The 15,862-nt window shown below is 37.2% G+C and overlaps 1 protein-coding gene across 1 annotated transcript; it reads right to left on the reverse strand.

Moving 5' to 3' along the window:
- Positions 1-1,838: 1,838 nt before the first annotated feature.
- On the reverse strand, positions 1,839-13,926 carry LOC120539283 (zinc finger protein 16-like). The gene is made up of 3 exons (XM_039769207.1): positions 13,182-13,926; positions 8,107-8,556; positions 1,839-3,126 (listed from the first exon to the last, which is right to left on the reverse strand). The coding sequence occupies exons 1-3, from the start codon at positions 13,864-13,866 to the stop codon at positions 2,489-2,491; spliced, it is 1,773 nt and encodes a 590-aa protein (XP_039625141.1). The 5' UTR covers positions 13,867-13,926; the 3' UTR covers positions 1,839-2,488.
- Positions 13,927-15,862: the final 1,936 nt, after the last annotated feature.

A 15,862-nucleotide genomic window follows, 5' to 3' on the forward strand; every position in this document is an offset into this window, starting at 1 on the left:
AATAAACTTGGCAGTTTATTTGATAATAATGACTTCAACAAGACAAAGCACCTTGAGTTGTTAGTTACTGTGAATAAGCTGCCTTCTTGGATAACTAGTTATATTATTGTTAACATTTGTATCTTCCCATCAAGATTGTAACAGGAAAAATCTAGAGGTTTTAAAGTGTAGTCGATGTTTCACTTGTAATACTTACTGATCACGGTGCTGGAGAGTGGCAACAATTTGCCCATTGATCAGATATGAAAGTAGTAACAGCAGTGTATTCTGTACACATAGGACTATAAAACTTGAACTTGGACAAATCCATGTGAGTACATTTGTAGTTTATTGTACTGTGACAGATGGCAATAAGATTATATATAGGTTTACAAAACACCTCTTAATCTGTCAGAAAAATACTTCCCTTCAGCTTGAATATTTTTGAAATTGTAATCGTAATGTACAACATGTAACTGGATAATCTTTTCCAACCATTCAGAGCTGAAGATCATACCAGCAGCAGCAGTGACACACAATGGTAGGAACAAGCCCTAGATGAAATGCTCATCTATTGCAGAGTACGAGTTCATAAGTCATAAGTTGTTGTGGAAATCCAATAGGAATGATGAGAAGTCTTATCAATCAAGTTCTGGTCCTCAAAACCGTGCAGTACCAATGTTAATTATTAGGACATTATGTCACCCTGCATAACTGCCATGTAAAACTATATGCAAGGTATTTAACAGTACAACCACTAAGTTACAAGATGCCTTTAAATTTAATTGTTGTTTACTTAGTAAATAACCTGTCAATGGTGGTGGATGTGAATAGCACTAAACTGTCTGTGTGGAGTTTTCTGGCACAATCTTCTTGTGCTGGTCTGGAATATCATTTGGGCGTTTCAAATTTACTGCTTCATGTTACAAACGGAAACAACGTAAAACACTGACATCATTTGCATAAAGGTTTTCTTTACGTTTATTTTCATATCATAGAAACCAGAAACATAATCCGCATGAAAGTTGTGCAAGAAAACCGTTCATGGAGCATTAATAGCATTTCTGTGTAACTTGGCATTGGAGATGTTGAAATATTATGTAAGAACTGCATTACAATTCACTGCATTTGGTCAATATCATGAACAACCTTCTCTGAACCATCAGTTCTAGGGAAGCACAAAACTGATGCAAACTTCTTGGTCACCCATACATATGCTTTTAACATCCGAAGCAGAATTTCAGTTACCCATTTACAAAGGGGCTGTCAAAATCTGATTCTGTTACACTAAAGCGGACATTTTTCTGCTATGAGCAGTTTTATTTGAACCTCACTAAACAACTTCTTAGTTAAAGCGAGTGACCAAGCTTTTGGCACTATAGGTAGAGGTGTTATACCATTACATGTAACAAGCATGCACCAATGCCTTGCAGCCATAGCTGGCCGTCCTAGCATATTTTTGGCTTTAGCGTATATAAGAGATACCATGACTTTGATTTTTGCTTAATAACATCCTTTGCATGTATGTCTCCTAGTAAAAAAGGACAAGAAACTTATAATTCAATGAACAGTTTCTTTTACGTTTGCGCTGCATATTGTGCACTGAAGTAACACATTTCTATTAAATGTAAATTCACAGAGCTACATTAATTTTCTTTTCCTCTGTTTTTCTCTCACCATAAAAAGATTCTGCATTATAAATATAAACAAAAATATGCCAAAAACTGTTAACAAAATTCAGTGATTGCTAACTGTGTTTCAAGATAAGATGTAATATATGCCCCCAGAGACCACAGTGATGAAATAAAATGATTGCAAATTGAAAGAAAATGTCTCAAACACGATACAAACAAGGTAGGTCCTTCTGTCAGATGTGGTTCATTTTATTGCATTTTTTTCTTAGTATATACAACAAAAGAGTATATCAGATACACTTGGTTAAATTATAGCTGAAAAACTACACTTCAATTTGACAGACACTTCTAGGTAACATTTATATTTTTCACTGAACCTTTAATAAATTAGTAACAAAAAGGGTAAAAATGTTATGATTAAACATAGCCTACTTTACTTTAAACTATGAAATGCACGTTATACAAATTTTAAGAACATCTCTTCAGGAATACTCCACAAACTTCCAGTTTTAATTAAATGCTAGCTCCAACAAGGGTCTTCTTAAGTATAAGTTAACTAAATAACATAACATTTTTGGCAAACTGTTTTTGTTTTCCTGTAAAACATGGTTTGTGCAAGAAAAGGGAAAACAGCAGTTTTGCCATCCACTGCTCCAGTATTATTAAGTTGTGTTATGAATGGTCATTAGCTTATTTAGAAAACATTACTCTTACTCTTTAAAAGAAGGATTGTTTACAGATAGCTATTGTTTTAACACGCTCATAGCAAATAGCAAATGAAGATGCAGACCACAATCCAGTTATTAGTTACTGACACTACTTATACTCCAGAATATAAGTAACCAGCCAGTGATTCGTGCATCAGGGTTGTGTATCTAGTACAGTAGAGTGTGTGTTGCTTTGTGTGCCTTCAGTGTGCCCAGGTGCCTGAACTGCCTGCCACATTCCGTGCACTGGTAAGGCGTCTCCCCCGTATGAATTCTCTGGTGCGTGTTCAGGTTGCCAAGTTCTTTGAAGCGTTTCCCACATTCGCTGCACTGATAAGGGGTCTCTCCTGTATGAATTCTCTGGTGTCTTTTTAAGGTGGATAGGACCGTAAAACTCTTCCCACACTCTGTACAAGCATACGGCGTCTCTCCTGTATGCGTCCGTTTGTGTGTTTTGAACTGACCTGAGTGTCGAAAATTCTTACCACACTCTGCACAGTGATATGGTTTTTCCCCAGTGTGAATGCGTCGGTGCTGCTTTAGGTTGCCAAGATAATTAAAAACTTTTCCACAGTCAGGACACAGATGAGAGGCTTGTCCCTCCTCACCCACGGACTTCAATGCAGGAGTGCGTTGGAAGCGTTCAACAGCTGTCGAAGACAATGGAAACACTGTCTGCTGCAGTCGCTGTTGAAATTCTGAACTGTCTTGATGCATCACTTTTATATGCTCCTCAAGAAACCGTTCTCCAGGAACACAGACTCCACATTGTGGACACAGAAGAGATTCCACTTCTGCCTGGGCATCTACAAGATAAAACAAGACACAAGTTACTATATTGCATTCAATTCATGTTGCAGTTTGTCAGTTTATTTTTTGGTAATCAACAAACAATTACCAGCTTTCTATTCTGAATCAATGCTTTACTTCTGCGATTTCATTAAGTAATGTTACAAACGTATTTACAACATGTACACTTTTTCAATCTTAATGTAACATATTACATGTAATACTCGTACCTACAAGACCAAGAAATCAAGTGGTAATGCTTAATCTTTTACATTACACTATCTTATATAAATGTATAAATTTAGTTTGTTCCATTATTCATTAATTTTCTGAATTTGTATTGAACCATTACTTCCTAACGTTACTGTATGCAGCTGTAAGAACATTACAGTTTTTCTGATCAAAGAGCTGTGGATTGTCACGTCAGAGCAGAACAGGGTGCAATGCAGGAACAAACATTTACCAAGACACCTGTGCTTTACTTTACATGCTCACTCATAACAGGCGTTGACTGATCTAACATACCCACTTTTGTCATGCGAGAGGAAAGCAGAATCCCTGGTAGAAAAAGCAGAACTAAGCCAGCATCCAACAACACAAGGATTATTATTTTGTAATATGCATCAGAAAAACAGGATCAAAATTGTAGATCTGAACAAATATTTTATAAAATTATCCTTGTTGTAACAAGACCAATTTTTAAATAATTATTTTAGCTCAATAAATTTAAATTCCATATTTCATTATATGCCTCACCAGGACTTCTTTTTCTCCAACAATGTGCAGTGACTGAATTGCTTGTAAAGGGAGGAAATTCCCATGGCTGACATTCACATATGACTTCAAAATACATATGGAGACAGATGTATGGCATGAGAAGTGACACATGGTCGGTAAAACACTTTAAAGTAAGTTACACAGGAATTATTTAACAGTTATGTAATGGTCAACTATGACTTATATTTACCATGGGAAACAAGGAAAAGAAAACAATCAATATGCTGATAGACAAAATCAACATATGACAGAAAAATTGCAGTTAAATTTCAGAACTGAGCAACCTCCAGTGTGGGAGACATAGAAAGGTTTGTGTGGTCTGGCTGCCTCATTTTCTGATTTTCTTCACAATTTCTGACAAGCTATGCAATTAAATGGCATGACACTTAATTTTTAGAGACAGACAGACAGGCAGGCAGGCAGACAGCTAGACAGATAATTTTATTAATCCCAAGGGGAAAATCACATAATCCAGCAGCAGTATACTGATAAAAAAAATATTAAAGAGTAATAAAAATGCATGTAAAAACAGACAATAACTTTGAATAATGTTATCATTTACTCCCCCAGGTGGAATTGAAGAGTCGATGCACACCAACAGAATTTTAGTCACCAGGGAAAGCACCATAGCTGTAGGTTGTCAGTTGATATTTTAAATGCTGTGTCTTACACAAAAAGATCATCCTGCAACACAATTTTTCACTGTTTAATACTTGTGCTTGGAAATAACAGAAGTAAATCTGGTAACTTCTAACCCACTCACCCTCAAGCCTATACCTAGCTCCCCTCAGACAACAGTCTTTTTTTTAAGGTAAGAACTATGAAACCAATGAGGCTACTGAGACAGTATTCCCCGAAGATTTCTTGGGTTCTTCAAATTTACAGAGGAGTCGCACAAAAGCATTGCAACAAACACTCTTCTTTTACAAGCACAATTACTTATGTAACTGCAAATATTTAAAAGAAGAACTGTAAAAATGATGCAAGGTCTTTGAAAACATTTTCAGACACTCACATTATTATCTGGTAGGGGTACGTTTCACTGCAACATTAACTCTAAGACTTATGTCTCTATCATCCTTGCACCCTGCTTGGGGGTAATTTTTAATATTAATCTTAGCACACTTGTACATGTCTCTAAAGTTGTTTGATCATTTTTGATGTACAGTAATTCTAGGTTAACATGCTATAAAATATGGAAAATGCCCGCTTTCCAGAGCCACATTTCACCTCAATACCCTTCAAAGTGGTAGCACCCAGACGGACAATTCAGAAATACCTCTGTTAACTAAATTTGTTACATTGTGATGTAACATTCATTTCCGGCCTCATATCAATATATAAAATAAATAATACAAATCAGTACCCCAAAAATGGCACTTGGAGATCACATCTAATTTGGAGTAATGTGATATTCACTCAACTTATCTGCTTTGTTTTTCCATTTTCACTAAAAATGGCATGTTGTGCAGCAAATCAATATTAATCTTGCATTTCTCCCAAACTTCCAACAGGAAAATGCATGTAAATAAACCAAACTGGGAAGATTTTGGTATGTGGCAAATGAGGAAGTTCTCCTAACAGGTAAGCAGAGCATAAATTCAAGTTCTACTAAGGATTCCGGAGAGGTATGATGTAATACTTTTTTATAGGGTCACTAAATTCTGAGGAACTCTATTTAAATTTCAACACTGTGTTTCAAATTAAAGACTGTGTTCCTTAAAGAACAGACCCTATTAAATTTATTGTATACATTTTGAAGAAAAAAATCTACTTTAGACATAACTGACCATGTCTTAAATTTATAATTTCCATACTGTGTACACCACTATCCTGGCCACAATGTAAAATATGACACAGTAGCAATAATCATGGTGTCAACATTATTTTAAATTCAATAAAAAAATAAACTAGTAAATATTCTGAGAGATTCTAAAGCTGAGCAACTAATTTCAGCTACTGCAATTAACTTACAAAGTTATGACTTCATTTTTTTAAAGGTAATTTTAATGTTTCATTAAAACAAAAGAAAAAATATTTTATTAGCATAAAGTCGACTTGGTCATGTGATGGTTTGCAACCAATTTTAACATTACAGATATGCACTGTATAATGTGCGTTCTTGCAACATCTGACCACATATACAGTATGTCTGTATATTCAGCAGCACCCAATCTCCAATATCATGAGTCTGAAATGTTGTAGCATTATCTCAGTTTCATTTTCTGTAAAATAATACAGTAAAATGAATCATGGCTCCCAAACTCAGCAACACCAGTGCTACTGACAGAAGCGCCAAGAGGCAAAGGAGAAGTATCAATTCAGAAGTGAAACAAAAGGTTATTAAACAGCACAAAGATGGAAAATTGGTGAATGCTATTGCTCATGATTAAGGCATGTCACAGTTGACAATCATGAAGTTCCTCAAAAACAAAGAAAAAATTCTCCAAGCTGTTGAATGATCAGCTCCACTAAAAGCTACAAGGCTAATAAAGGAAAATGTGAGACAGACCTCTATTAGATATGAGAAGTTACTAATAACGTGGTCTGAGGACCAAGCACAAATGAGAATCCCTTTCAACTCCCTGAAGATGCCTAAAGTAAAAACAGGACCAGACTATATATAATATGGTGTTAACACAATGTCCAAATCACACAACGTCTCATTTCACAGAACATTCTGTAGTCGTTAAGAGGCGCATATCTCAATTGGCACCAGCTTCCTGTGGCTCTATAATATGTGAAAGTAGTGATGTTGCTACACAACCATGTGTAAATCACAAGATTTCTTAGTGTTAACCAGTTTGTGACCGTGAAGATGATTACCAATGAATTAAAAATCCAACCAAACTTAATTTTGGAGCATTTTTTATTATGCCATCTCAATCTTGGAATGGAGGTTGATGTTTACTCATTTTTTTGTTTATTGTATTTTTGTTTAACTCCCTTTGGACAATGTTAGGAAAGTAAACTTAACATAACAAATTATTCACTTGGGAATCCTTAAGAGTGAAACATGGTGTACAACCTTTGTATCTTTATCAACCACTAAAAACAGGCTCTTCAAGGAAAGGATGTGGGGAGAATGCAACATTAGTCAGTAGCTATGTGTACTATGGTTTTGTATCTAAGTTGTATTACATTATAACCAAACTAGAGGTTATGGTTAGAGTGTAATGCAGATATGATTCATGTAGGCAAAGGCATTATATTCATACATGATTATGTGATCAACTCTGAAATACATATTAAAATTTTCTTTGAATTGTCACTATAATCATGCCACAACCAACTTTAAAGAAATATATGACCATCTAAATACAATTTCATCCATCCATCCATCATTCAACCCGCTATATCCTAACTACAGGGTCAAGGGGGGTCTGCTGAAGCCAATCCCAGCCAACACAGGGTGCAAGGCAGGAAACAAACCCTGGGCAGGGCGCGAGCCCACCGCAGGGCGCATGCACACACACATACCAAGCACACACTAGGGACAATTTAGGATTGCCAATGCACCTAACCTGCATGTCTTTGGACTGTGGGCGGAGACCGTAGCACCCGGAGGAAACTCACAGACACAGGGAGAACATGCAAACTCCACTCAGGTAGGACCCTGGAAGCGAACTCGGGTCTCCAAACTGCAAGGCAGCAGCTCTACCCACTACGCCACCGTGCCGCCCCTACATACAATTTTTGTTACCCTAATGTTGACACAGATCCAAATGATGTATTTTCCTATAATTTTTGTCTCTCCCCTGCAATGTACAGGAAGCTGGTCTTAAGAGATTTTTGGGATTATTTACTTTTTATTACTGTAAAGAAAATGCGTGTGTCTTTGAAAATTACAGCATAGCCTTGTTGTTCATAAGCATAATGAAATAAACATCCATCCATCCATCATCCAACCCGCTATATCCTAACTACAGGATCAAGTGGGTCTGCTGGAGCCAATCCCAGCCAACACAGGGCGCAAGCCCACTGCAGATGAAATAAACAAGAAAATATTAATTTAAAATTGATTGTTATTTTATACTTTAATGGCTTCAGTTTCAATGTTTATAAAGTACTTAAAATGACCCCAATTCTTCACTATTTCTAGCCATCTCTCTTTAAACCCCCTTGACACAGGGATGCTATCCCTGAAATTTACTGGTAAATTCTCAAGTTAAATACTCAACAAAACATGTAATATGAAAAATATGTACATAGTTACTCACAGGTCATACTTGTTGCCGAGCCAGATGGCCCTTCATCTTCTCCTAGGTCATTATTAGCTGTCCTTCTTGTACAGCTGCTATATCTCATCTGCAGTGCCAGTGTTTCCAGGCTGCGATCACTCATGCGTACTGAATGAGAGCCACTCACCATCATCCCAATCTGAGTCCTCTCATCTACATCCTCATTATACTGATCTTCTGAGACACTGATTTGGGAAGACTGCCTGTCATTTATCTGATCTTGGGCATCATTATTTTGAATTATTGTCATTTCATTATCATCATAGGAATCATCAGGACTATCATCAGTGACACGGACAAATTCTACCTCGGGATCATCAAGCTCTTCTTTAATATGAACTGACTCCAGGTCCACGTTATCATCTGGTAGAGGGGAATACTCAAGTTTGGCACCATCCCCTTTTGTTGGGTCAGAATCAGCTTGGACACCTGCATTAAGAAGAAAAATGCATGGAAACCTTGCATTACTAAAAACACAGAAAGTGACAAACATTTAATTACAGATTTATTTTTAAAATATTTTCAAAGTACTTCTAATAAATCTGAATTAACAACTATATTAGACTGGATGAGATATCTCATTATTTCCCAGTACAGATAAAGTGACATTAATACACAGATTTTTGCTGACCTGCCTTTACTTTACCCTCTTCATAGATATCTAAACATAACAAAAATACTGATATTTTGTATATTACAGTATATGCACAGTATATATTTATATATAGTGTGTGTGTGTATTTCTTCCAAAGGACATGACCTTCCAAATTCATAAATGAAGGATTAAAATATTTAAAATCAGAGATTGACATCTAGCAACACATAAATGTAATTCGGTTACATGTCAAGTGTTTGCTTAAACTTATGATAAAGTGGTACATGGAGAAAGGAATCAGACACTGTGAAACCAGATTAATTCCTTCCCTTCCCTTTCTACAAATGAACTACCCTGTCATTTTTCTAGATTTTGAAAACTATGCTTTTGAATTAAATAATTGGAAATGTACAGTCTCTGTATTCTGTATCATTAAAATAGGGAAAAGGTCTAGAAAAATAGCTGAATTATACAAGTCTTTTTAATTATTGTGGTTGAAATATTGCAAATTCTAATATAACAAAATAATTTGGCTTTACAAGACTCTTCAATGGCCTGTGTACAGTATATGCACTGTTGGGGAGTTAAGATTCCACTAGACTGGCCAGTAATAATAAAAAAAAAAAACTATAGCTACACAACCTCATAAGATTTTGCATAGCAAAAATAAATATATTTCAGTCTATTGTTTTAATTGCATGGAACACTTTATATTCACAGATGAATTCACTCATACTTATATCTATGTTACATACATATCTACTATGGTACTCAAGGTCAATTATCACTGTATATTAGTAGATGTTGGACAGCACGGTTGTGCATAGGTTAGCATTGTTGCCATATGTAGTTAAAAAGTTAATTTGTGCAATTAATGTGCCCTGTTTAATGTTTTAAAGAATACTGTTGCATCCAGGGCTGGCAAAAAGGCAAATGCCTCAGGCAGTGCTTTGGATACAGCAGTATTTTGATGTAATTTTTTTTAACATTACAAAACAATAATACAAAAAAGATAAATATGTACCTAAAGAAATACATACACATCCAGTACCATATTTATATACTAAAAGGTTAAAATTTCATATTATGCTTTTCACAACAATATGTCACACGTTAATACATAGCACTGGTGCTCATTTTCTTGATTTATACATACTAACATAGGTGCGGGGGAGTGGGATGAAAGGTGGTAAGGAGGGGAGTTTAATGCAGTCCTGATGCAATGGTAGAGAAAAGTTGCCAAGGTAAAAATTATGCTCTTTTTTCCATTTCATGTTTCTGTAAGAAGATCAAATCAATGTCATATCACTTAAATGCTAAATAAGTTAACTTTAAGTGGCACTATAAATAAAACAAGTCTCTAGTACACCTGTATTTAACTCGCCAGTCTACCAGGTTGTTTACAGTGCTGACTGCCTATATATATTGACAAAATTCTATGAAACAGAAGTGTAATGATTATACCTTCCAATTATTCCAATTTGCAGTATTTTCTCTTATTTATGCTAAGAATGCAACATAACCATCCAAGTAACGCATGGTATCAGTTTTTAAACGAGACAGCGCTACAGATATCTTTTCCACAATGCCAGGAGCAAGGGCAGAGGTAGAGCAGTGTTGTCCAATTTTTCTTCTGTAATGGCACACTACTTTTAACCCGAAAAAATCCCAAGGCACACCATGATTCTGCCAACCACAAAAGCATTAAATCTCTTAGACATGCTAAACTGTCCGAAGGGGTGGGACAGGGGTGGCAGCAAAAAAAAAAGCAGCTTGGAGATTTTCGTTTGCCACCACAGCACTTAGTGAACACTTTGGAAGTATTTTCCAGCTGCCCCCCACTCATACAGGCAGTCCGATCTTTGTCTAATTCCACTGACCTGAGGCACTAGTATGCCCACTGTCCCTGGGCTCTGTGAGAGTCACTGGCGAACAAGTATCCAAGCAGATGGACATACCTCCTGTCTGCTAAAGTGCTCTTTAAGTGCTGTGTCTGCAAAACGGTGATCACAGAGCTGTTTTTATGTCCAGTTCGGATAGGTCTTGACCATTTGAGGAGCGTGTCTCCCTCAGGTATGGACCCAGGGGCACTACAGTGTTATTTCCGTGGCACACCAGTTGAGAAACACTTGTGTAGAGTATAATTATCAAGCTGCTGATGGTGACGAACAATTGAGGATGGTATTTGTGGAGTTTTAATACGTTTTAATGTATGCCCATTTAAGACATGCATATTCTTTCAATTAAATCAGTCTGTAGCACTGCATTCAAACTCAACAGTTGTTTTGATCGTTTTTTATTTTGACTCATCCCGATATGCTGTGCCAATCTGAGACTTAATAAATTGACCTTGTTTTCAAATTCAGGTTGTACTTACTCAAGTAGTATTTTGTTAAAAGTTAACTTTTAACATCACTGTTTACATTTAAACTATGCCATTCATTTTTTTTAATCTTTTAAGTCAATTCTACATTAATTTTGTAATAGAATGTGTATTTGCTTAATGATTTATGTAGTCATTTTACAATGACGTTTTAATGTTAGATGTGATTAATTGTAACTAACTACATACATTTATGTGATTAGTTATTTTTAATCAATTCTCAGCCCTAATACACATATATAGTATCCCGTGAGTTCACATTCCGGATATGTTCATTAACTGGGTAGACTGTGCCCGTTTTCCTCTAGATACTCCAGTTTTCTTCCCACATTTGTGAAGATGTGCACATTAGGGTAACTGGCAATTCCAAATTGGCCTTGTTCGAGAGTCAGCCCCACATTGACAAGTGACCTGTCCAGTGCTGTTTTCTGCCATGGCCCCTCGTGACTCTTAGATTAAGTGAGTTTGAAATGTTTTATTCTTTAGCCATTTTTACTCCCTAACCCAAATTTTTAGATTCTAAAAATCTGCAACTATTATGCATAAAAATAGTTTATATTGTGCTGGTCTGTATTTTCTGGAAAAATTTATAAAGGCAACTTCAGCAGAACCTGTTCATTTTTAAGAATTATTTTCAACTGTTGTTCTTCCGTTCAACCATGTTCTTAAGCGATGTGATTATAAAGCATTTGTGCTACTCAAATCTTTTACTTTAGTAAGTGTACTATTTTCATGTGCTGATGAAAGATGCACTGCATATTGTGTTCATAAGAATTAGTAATTTGTAGTCGAGGAGAAAATTTACATATATAAGAATTACTTATAAATGAACATTTAGAAATCACTTCAATTTTTTGGCACCTCTCGATTCACTGGTACAAAAAAAAACCCCTAACATATATAACATTTGACTCATGTTTTGTTATGCAAGACATCAAGCTTTTTGGGGTTCCTGCACATTTTTGCCCCTCTAGACCTGAAACACCCCGTACCCACACACACACTTCTTGACAATTTTCAAACATAAGCCTCCTTTTAGACTATTTCAAGGTCAGCGATTATGAATATTATATTTTTTTATCCTTTACATGGGATCTAGATCTCTCTATGGTCCTCTATCCTTGGGTGAAAAATGAAAAACTTCTATAACAATCAAGAATACTTAAACTTTAAACATTCAAACTGAAGCACACATTTTAATATTTTAAATATCTGATGCAACTACTTGTTTATTATGTACTTCTACCTCACAATTTTTTTTTTTATGAACACCTCGAATTAGACTGGCTTCTGCTAATTTGGACATTATTGTGCTACCGATTGTCCTGTTATCGCGAGGACAGAACTTTTAGAAATGGTTTAGATTTCAAAGCATTTCTGGTTAGTAATGGCAAAGTTACTTTTACTTATACAACTTCAACTGAAGCAGTGTCATACAATCAGGCAAAGTATCACTGTTCTTTCATTTCCAGTGCTGTGGAAAGTACATCTCTCTGCTTGAGGTAAGGCACTTCAAGGTGCTACATGACATGAGAATTCACTTTTTACACGATCCTATCAAATGCGCCTTTCCTAACACAAACAGCATAATTCTTAGAACTGCTGTAACTGCAGTTCAGTTGACCTGATTAGTGTCATAGAAAGTTCCTTAAATTGATGTAAATCATATTTGCCAAACGTTTTTAACGAATACGACTTCAAAAGTAAGAACGCATTACAAATATTTAAATACATTTTAATTAGTTCGATAACCTGCGACTTGCCCAGGGTTTGTTTCCTGCCTTGCACCCTGTGTTTGGCTGGGATTGGCTCCAGCAGACCCCCGTGACCCTGTAGTTGGGATATAGTGGGTGGGATTAAGGATGGATAGTTCGATAACCTTCAGTAGCGGGGACGGATGCATCCAGTTTGGGATTTAATGTCCAACACCCTAGACATAAGGCCTCGCAGTTTGACATATACACACCTCTAATTGTTGTACCTTATTAACAATCACGGTTCATAGTTCTACATAAATCTGCTTATTTCTGAGCAAACGGTGCACTTCAAAAACACTGCTGTCTGCCTTACACACACCCGTATCTCGCTGACGACCCCATCTTGCCACCTGCTCCATCCAGTTAAAATCCTCCGAGGTGCGGGGTCCGCTATCTGGGGAATTACCAGGGCTCTCCCGACTCGCTTCTTCTTGCAAGTCCACGGGCTTTGCCATCTTTTTTCGCCTATCTTGCGGCGCCTGACTGGTGCCATCTCCGTGTAGAGAATCAGAAAGCGGGCTAGCGCCTAGTCCGCAGTCATCTAGCTCATCATTTAATCGCCCGGCCTGACCGGCACTGCAACTCCTGCGCCCCTGATCAGGCGAACGATCCTTGTTAAAATGCTTGTCAGAATCGGCGCTTCCTCGCAGACGAGTCTCCGCCACTTCAAGCCGGATTCTCAGCAGCCTGTTCTCTTTTGATTTCTCTAGCAGTCCGGCTTTTAAGAGGCGGACGCGGTGGTCAAATAACCGGGAGATCTCGGCCAAGGCACCCTCGACTACCAAAGAAAGGGTACTGCTCAGTCTCTGCGTAATTTCAGACAGGTCTTCGCGGAAATCTTCCTTCTCCTCGTCTATCTGACACACGTCGCTGTCTGAGCATGGCGGTGGCTTCCCGCACAATTTTTTAGGTCGATAGTCTGCTTTTCCGTTAAGAAGGCGAGCTCGCCTGGCGCTCATGTTTACTGTATTCTTTTGCACACGAAAAGTCTCCACCGTTATCATCTTCTTCAACAGACCAGGCACTGCAAACAGCGACTCCTACTGAGTACCTCCAAAAGAGAATCATGAGGGACCAAGTACTCTGTTGGGGAAGTAGACGACTACACGTAGGTACTTGTATGTTGAGATGATGAGACCTGAAATGATAGCGTAAACTATGTAATGTAACAATTTTTGTGTCCTTGTTTTCATTAAAGTTTAGCAAGAAAAAATGCAGAATATGCAGAAATGACTATTCAATAATAAAGTCCAAAATGTCATCATGGATATCATAACTTTGTTGTTACAATAAAAACAAAAGCATTATATTTTGTAACTGTTAACAAGTTACGATATAAAAAACTAACAGTATGTATAAAAGTATAAAAGCAGGGTGATTCAAGAAATACGCAATGTTGGTTTACATTCTGTGTTACAGATATCATATGACAGTGTAGCTGTATCTATTTTTTTTCTCTGTTAAACCAAAATGCATAACCTACAATGGGGAGTTAATGCACTTTTTTCTTTTTGCAATGAAACTGAGTGCAAATAACCTGGGATGGTAATTATTTATTTGACTTATATTTTCTCTCATCTGTCAGATGGTTCTGGTAGTTCTATAGGTTCTTCTGCACCTTCAGGCTTCTTTGGAGTTATGCAAGTTAGTAAGAAGCCCACTGCCTAGTGCTGTTTTTTGTAGGTCTTTGGTATTTTAATAGTACAACAGCAACTTATACTACTTTAGAGAAGCTCTATTTCATGTTTTAGTTTGCACTTACTTATAGATATTCACTTCATGAGGAGTAAACTTACTCCTTTTTTGTGAAATACTGCTGCATTTTAAAGATAGCACTCTTTAGATGCACAATCATATCATTACTTTTGTTTGTGTATCTCTTGTAATGGAAGGCAAGGATGAGTTTGAGGTCTGGCCAGGATGGATAGTCCATTATTTGTATGGGAGACCCTAATAATGGATAGATTGTGTAGATGGAGGAGTGTCCATTTGGGATGGTTGGTGTTTCTGTTCTAGGTTGAGAAATCACTGTGATGGAAAAACAGGGGTAGACTGCCTCCTGGGACCATGTGCTTTCCCAGTACACTGGGAGGCAATATCCCTCTAGCACAGCTCCCATTTGGACACCTGCAGGGCTTTATGGGAGTTAGATTACTGGAAATCAGCCCTGTTGCAGTCCACAGGTGCTGCAATGGGGATCTGCTGGGAGGAGACACCTCTGGCATCTGGAGGTTCCACCTGACTTGGAAGTGCTTCATGGCTGCAGCAATAATATACCAGAAGTCGTCCTGAGTCCAGTTTCAAAAGGATTACTCTGCCTCACCCAGGTGAGTCAGAGTTAGGAGTGGAGAAGGACAAAGTTCACCTGTCATAAAGGTGAAGTAAGAGAGGAAAAGAGAGTCAAAGATAATTGTGTCGTAAAAATTGAAGCTTGTTTTAAAGTGTTTTCCTTCAAATAAACAACATTTTAAAGCCAGGGCTTCTCTCTGTGCAATCATGTTTGGGGTTTGGGAGTCTGAGACACCTCAAGTGCTTGTACTCTGTAACCATTAATCTGGCATTTGTACTTCCTCTCTTACTCCATTTCTGCTATTTGTGCTTGGTATTGTGGCAGAAGGAAGAATTAATGGGAAACAAAAAGACAAAAAAACAAAACAAAACAAACAACTGGATTCAAGTGGTAGAAGTAGATTTGGACAAAGCTAATGCACAGAGACAATTTCTTAATAGATTTTCCCTCCCAGTACCACCCTCTTCCAATGATCATTTTACTCTCACCATTCCTATTACATCAACAACTCTTACCTCTTCAACTGGAATGACCAGTGATGAGTCCACTTGTGACAATCTGTATGGGCTGTTCATTACTCAAGACCAAGTGAGGAGACAACTGAATAAAGAACACACAGGCAAAGCAACAGGACCAGATGGAATCAATCCTTGAGTTCATAAGGCCTTTGTTGGCCAACTTTGTGTTATCCTGGGTCACCTGTTCCGTCT

This window comes from Polypterus senegalus, chromosome 11 (assembly GCF_016835505.1).
Source record: "Polypterus senegalus isolate Bchr_013 chromosome 11, ASM1683550v1, whole genome shotgun sequence".
NCBI lineage: Eukaryota > Metazoa > Chordata > Cladistia > Polypteriformes > Polypteridae > Polypterus > Polypterus senegalus.

Coding starts and splice junctions, on each gene's coding strand:
- LOC120539283 (XM_039769207.1), bottom strand. CDS start 13,866: ATGATAACGGTGGAGACTTTTCGTGTGCAAAAGAATACAGTAAACATG. Junction 8,557..13,181: donor GGGTCGTCAGCGAGATACGG/GTGTGTGTAAGG, acceptor TTCTTAATGCAG/GTGTCCAAGCTGATTCTGAC. Junction 3,127..8,106: donor CTCGGCAACAAGTATGACCT/GTGAGTAACTAT, acceptor TTTATCTTGTAG/ATGCCCAGGCAGAAGTGGAA.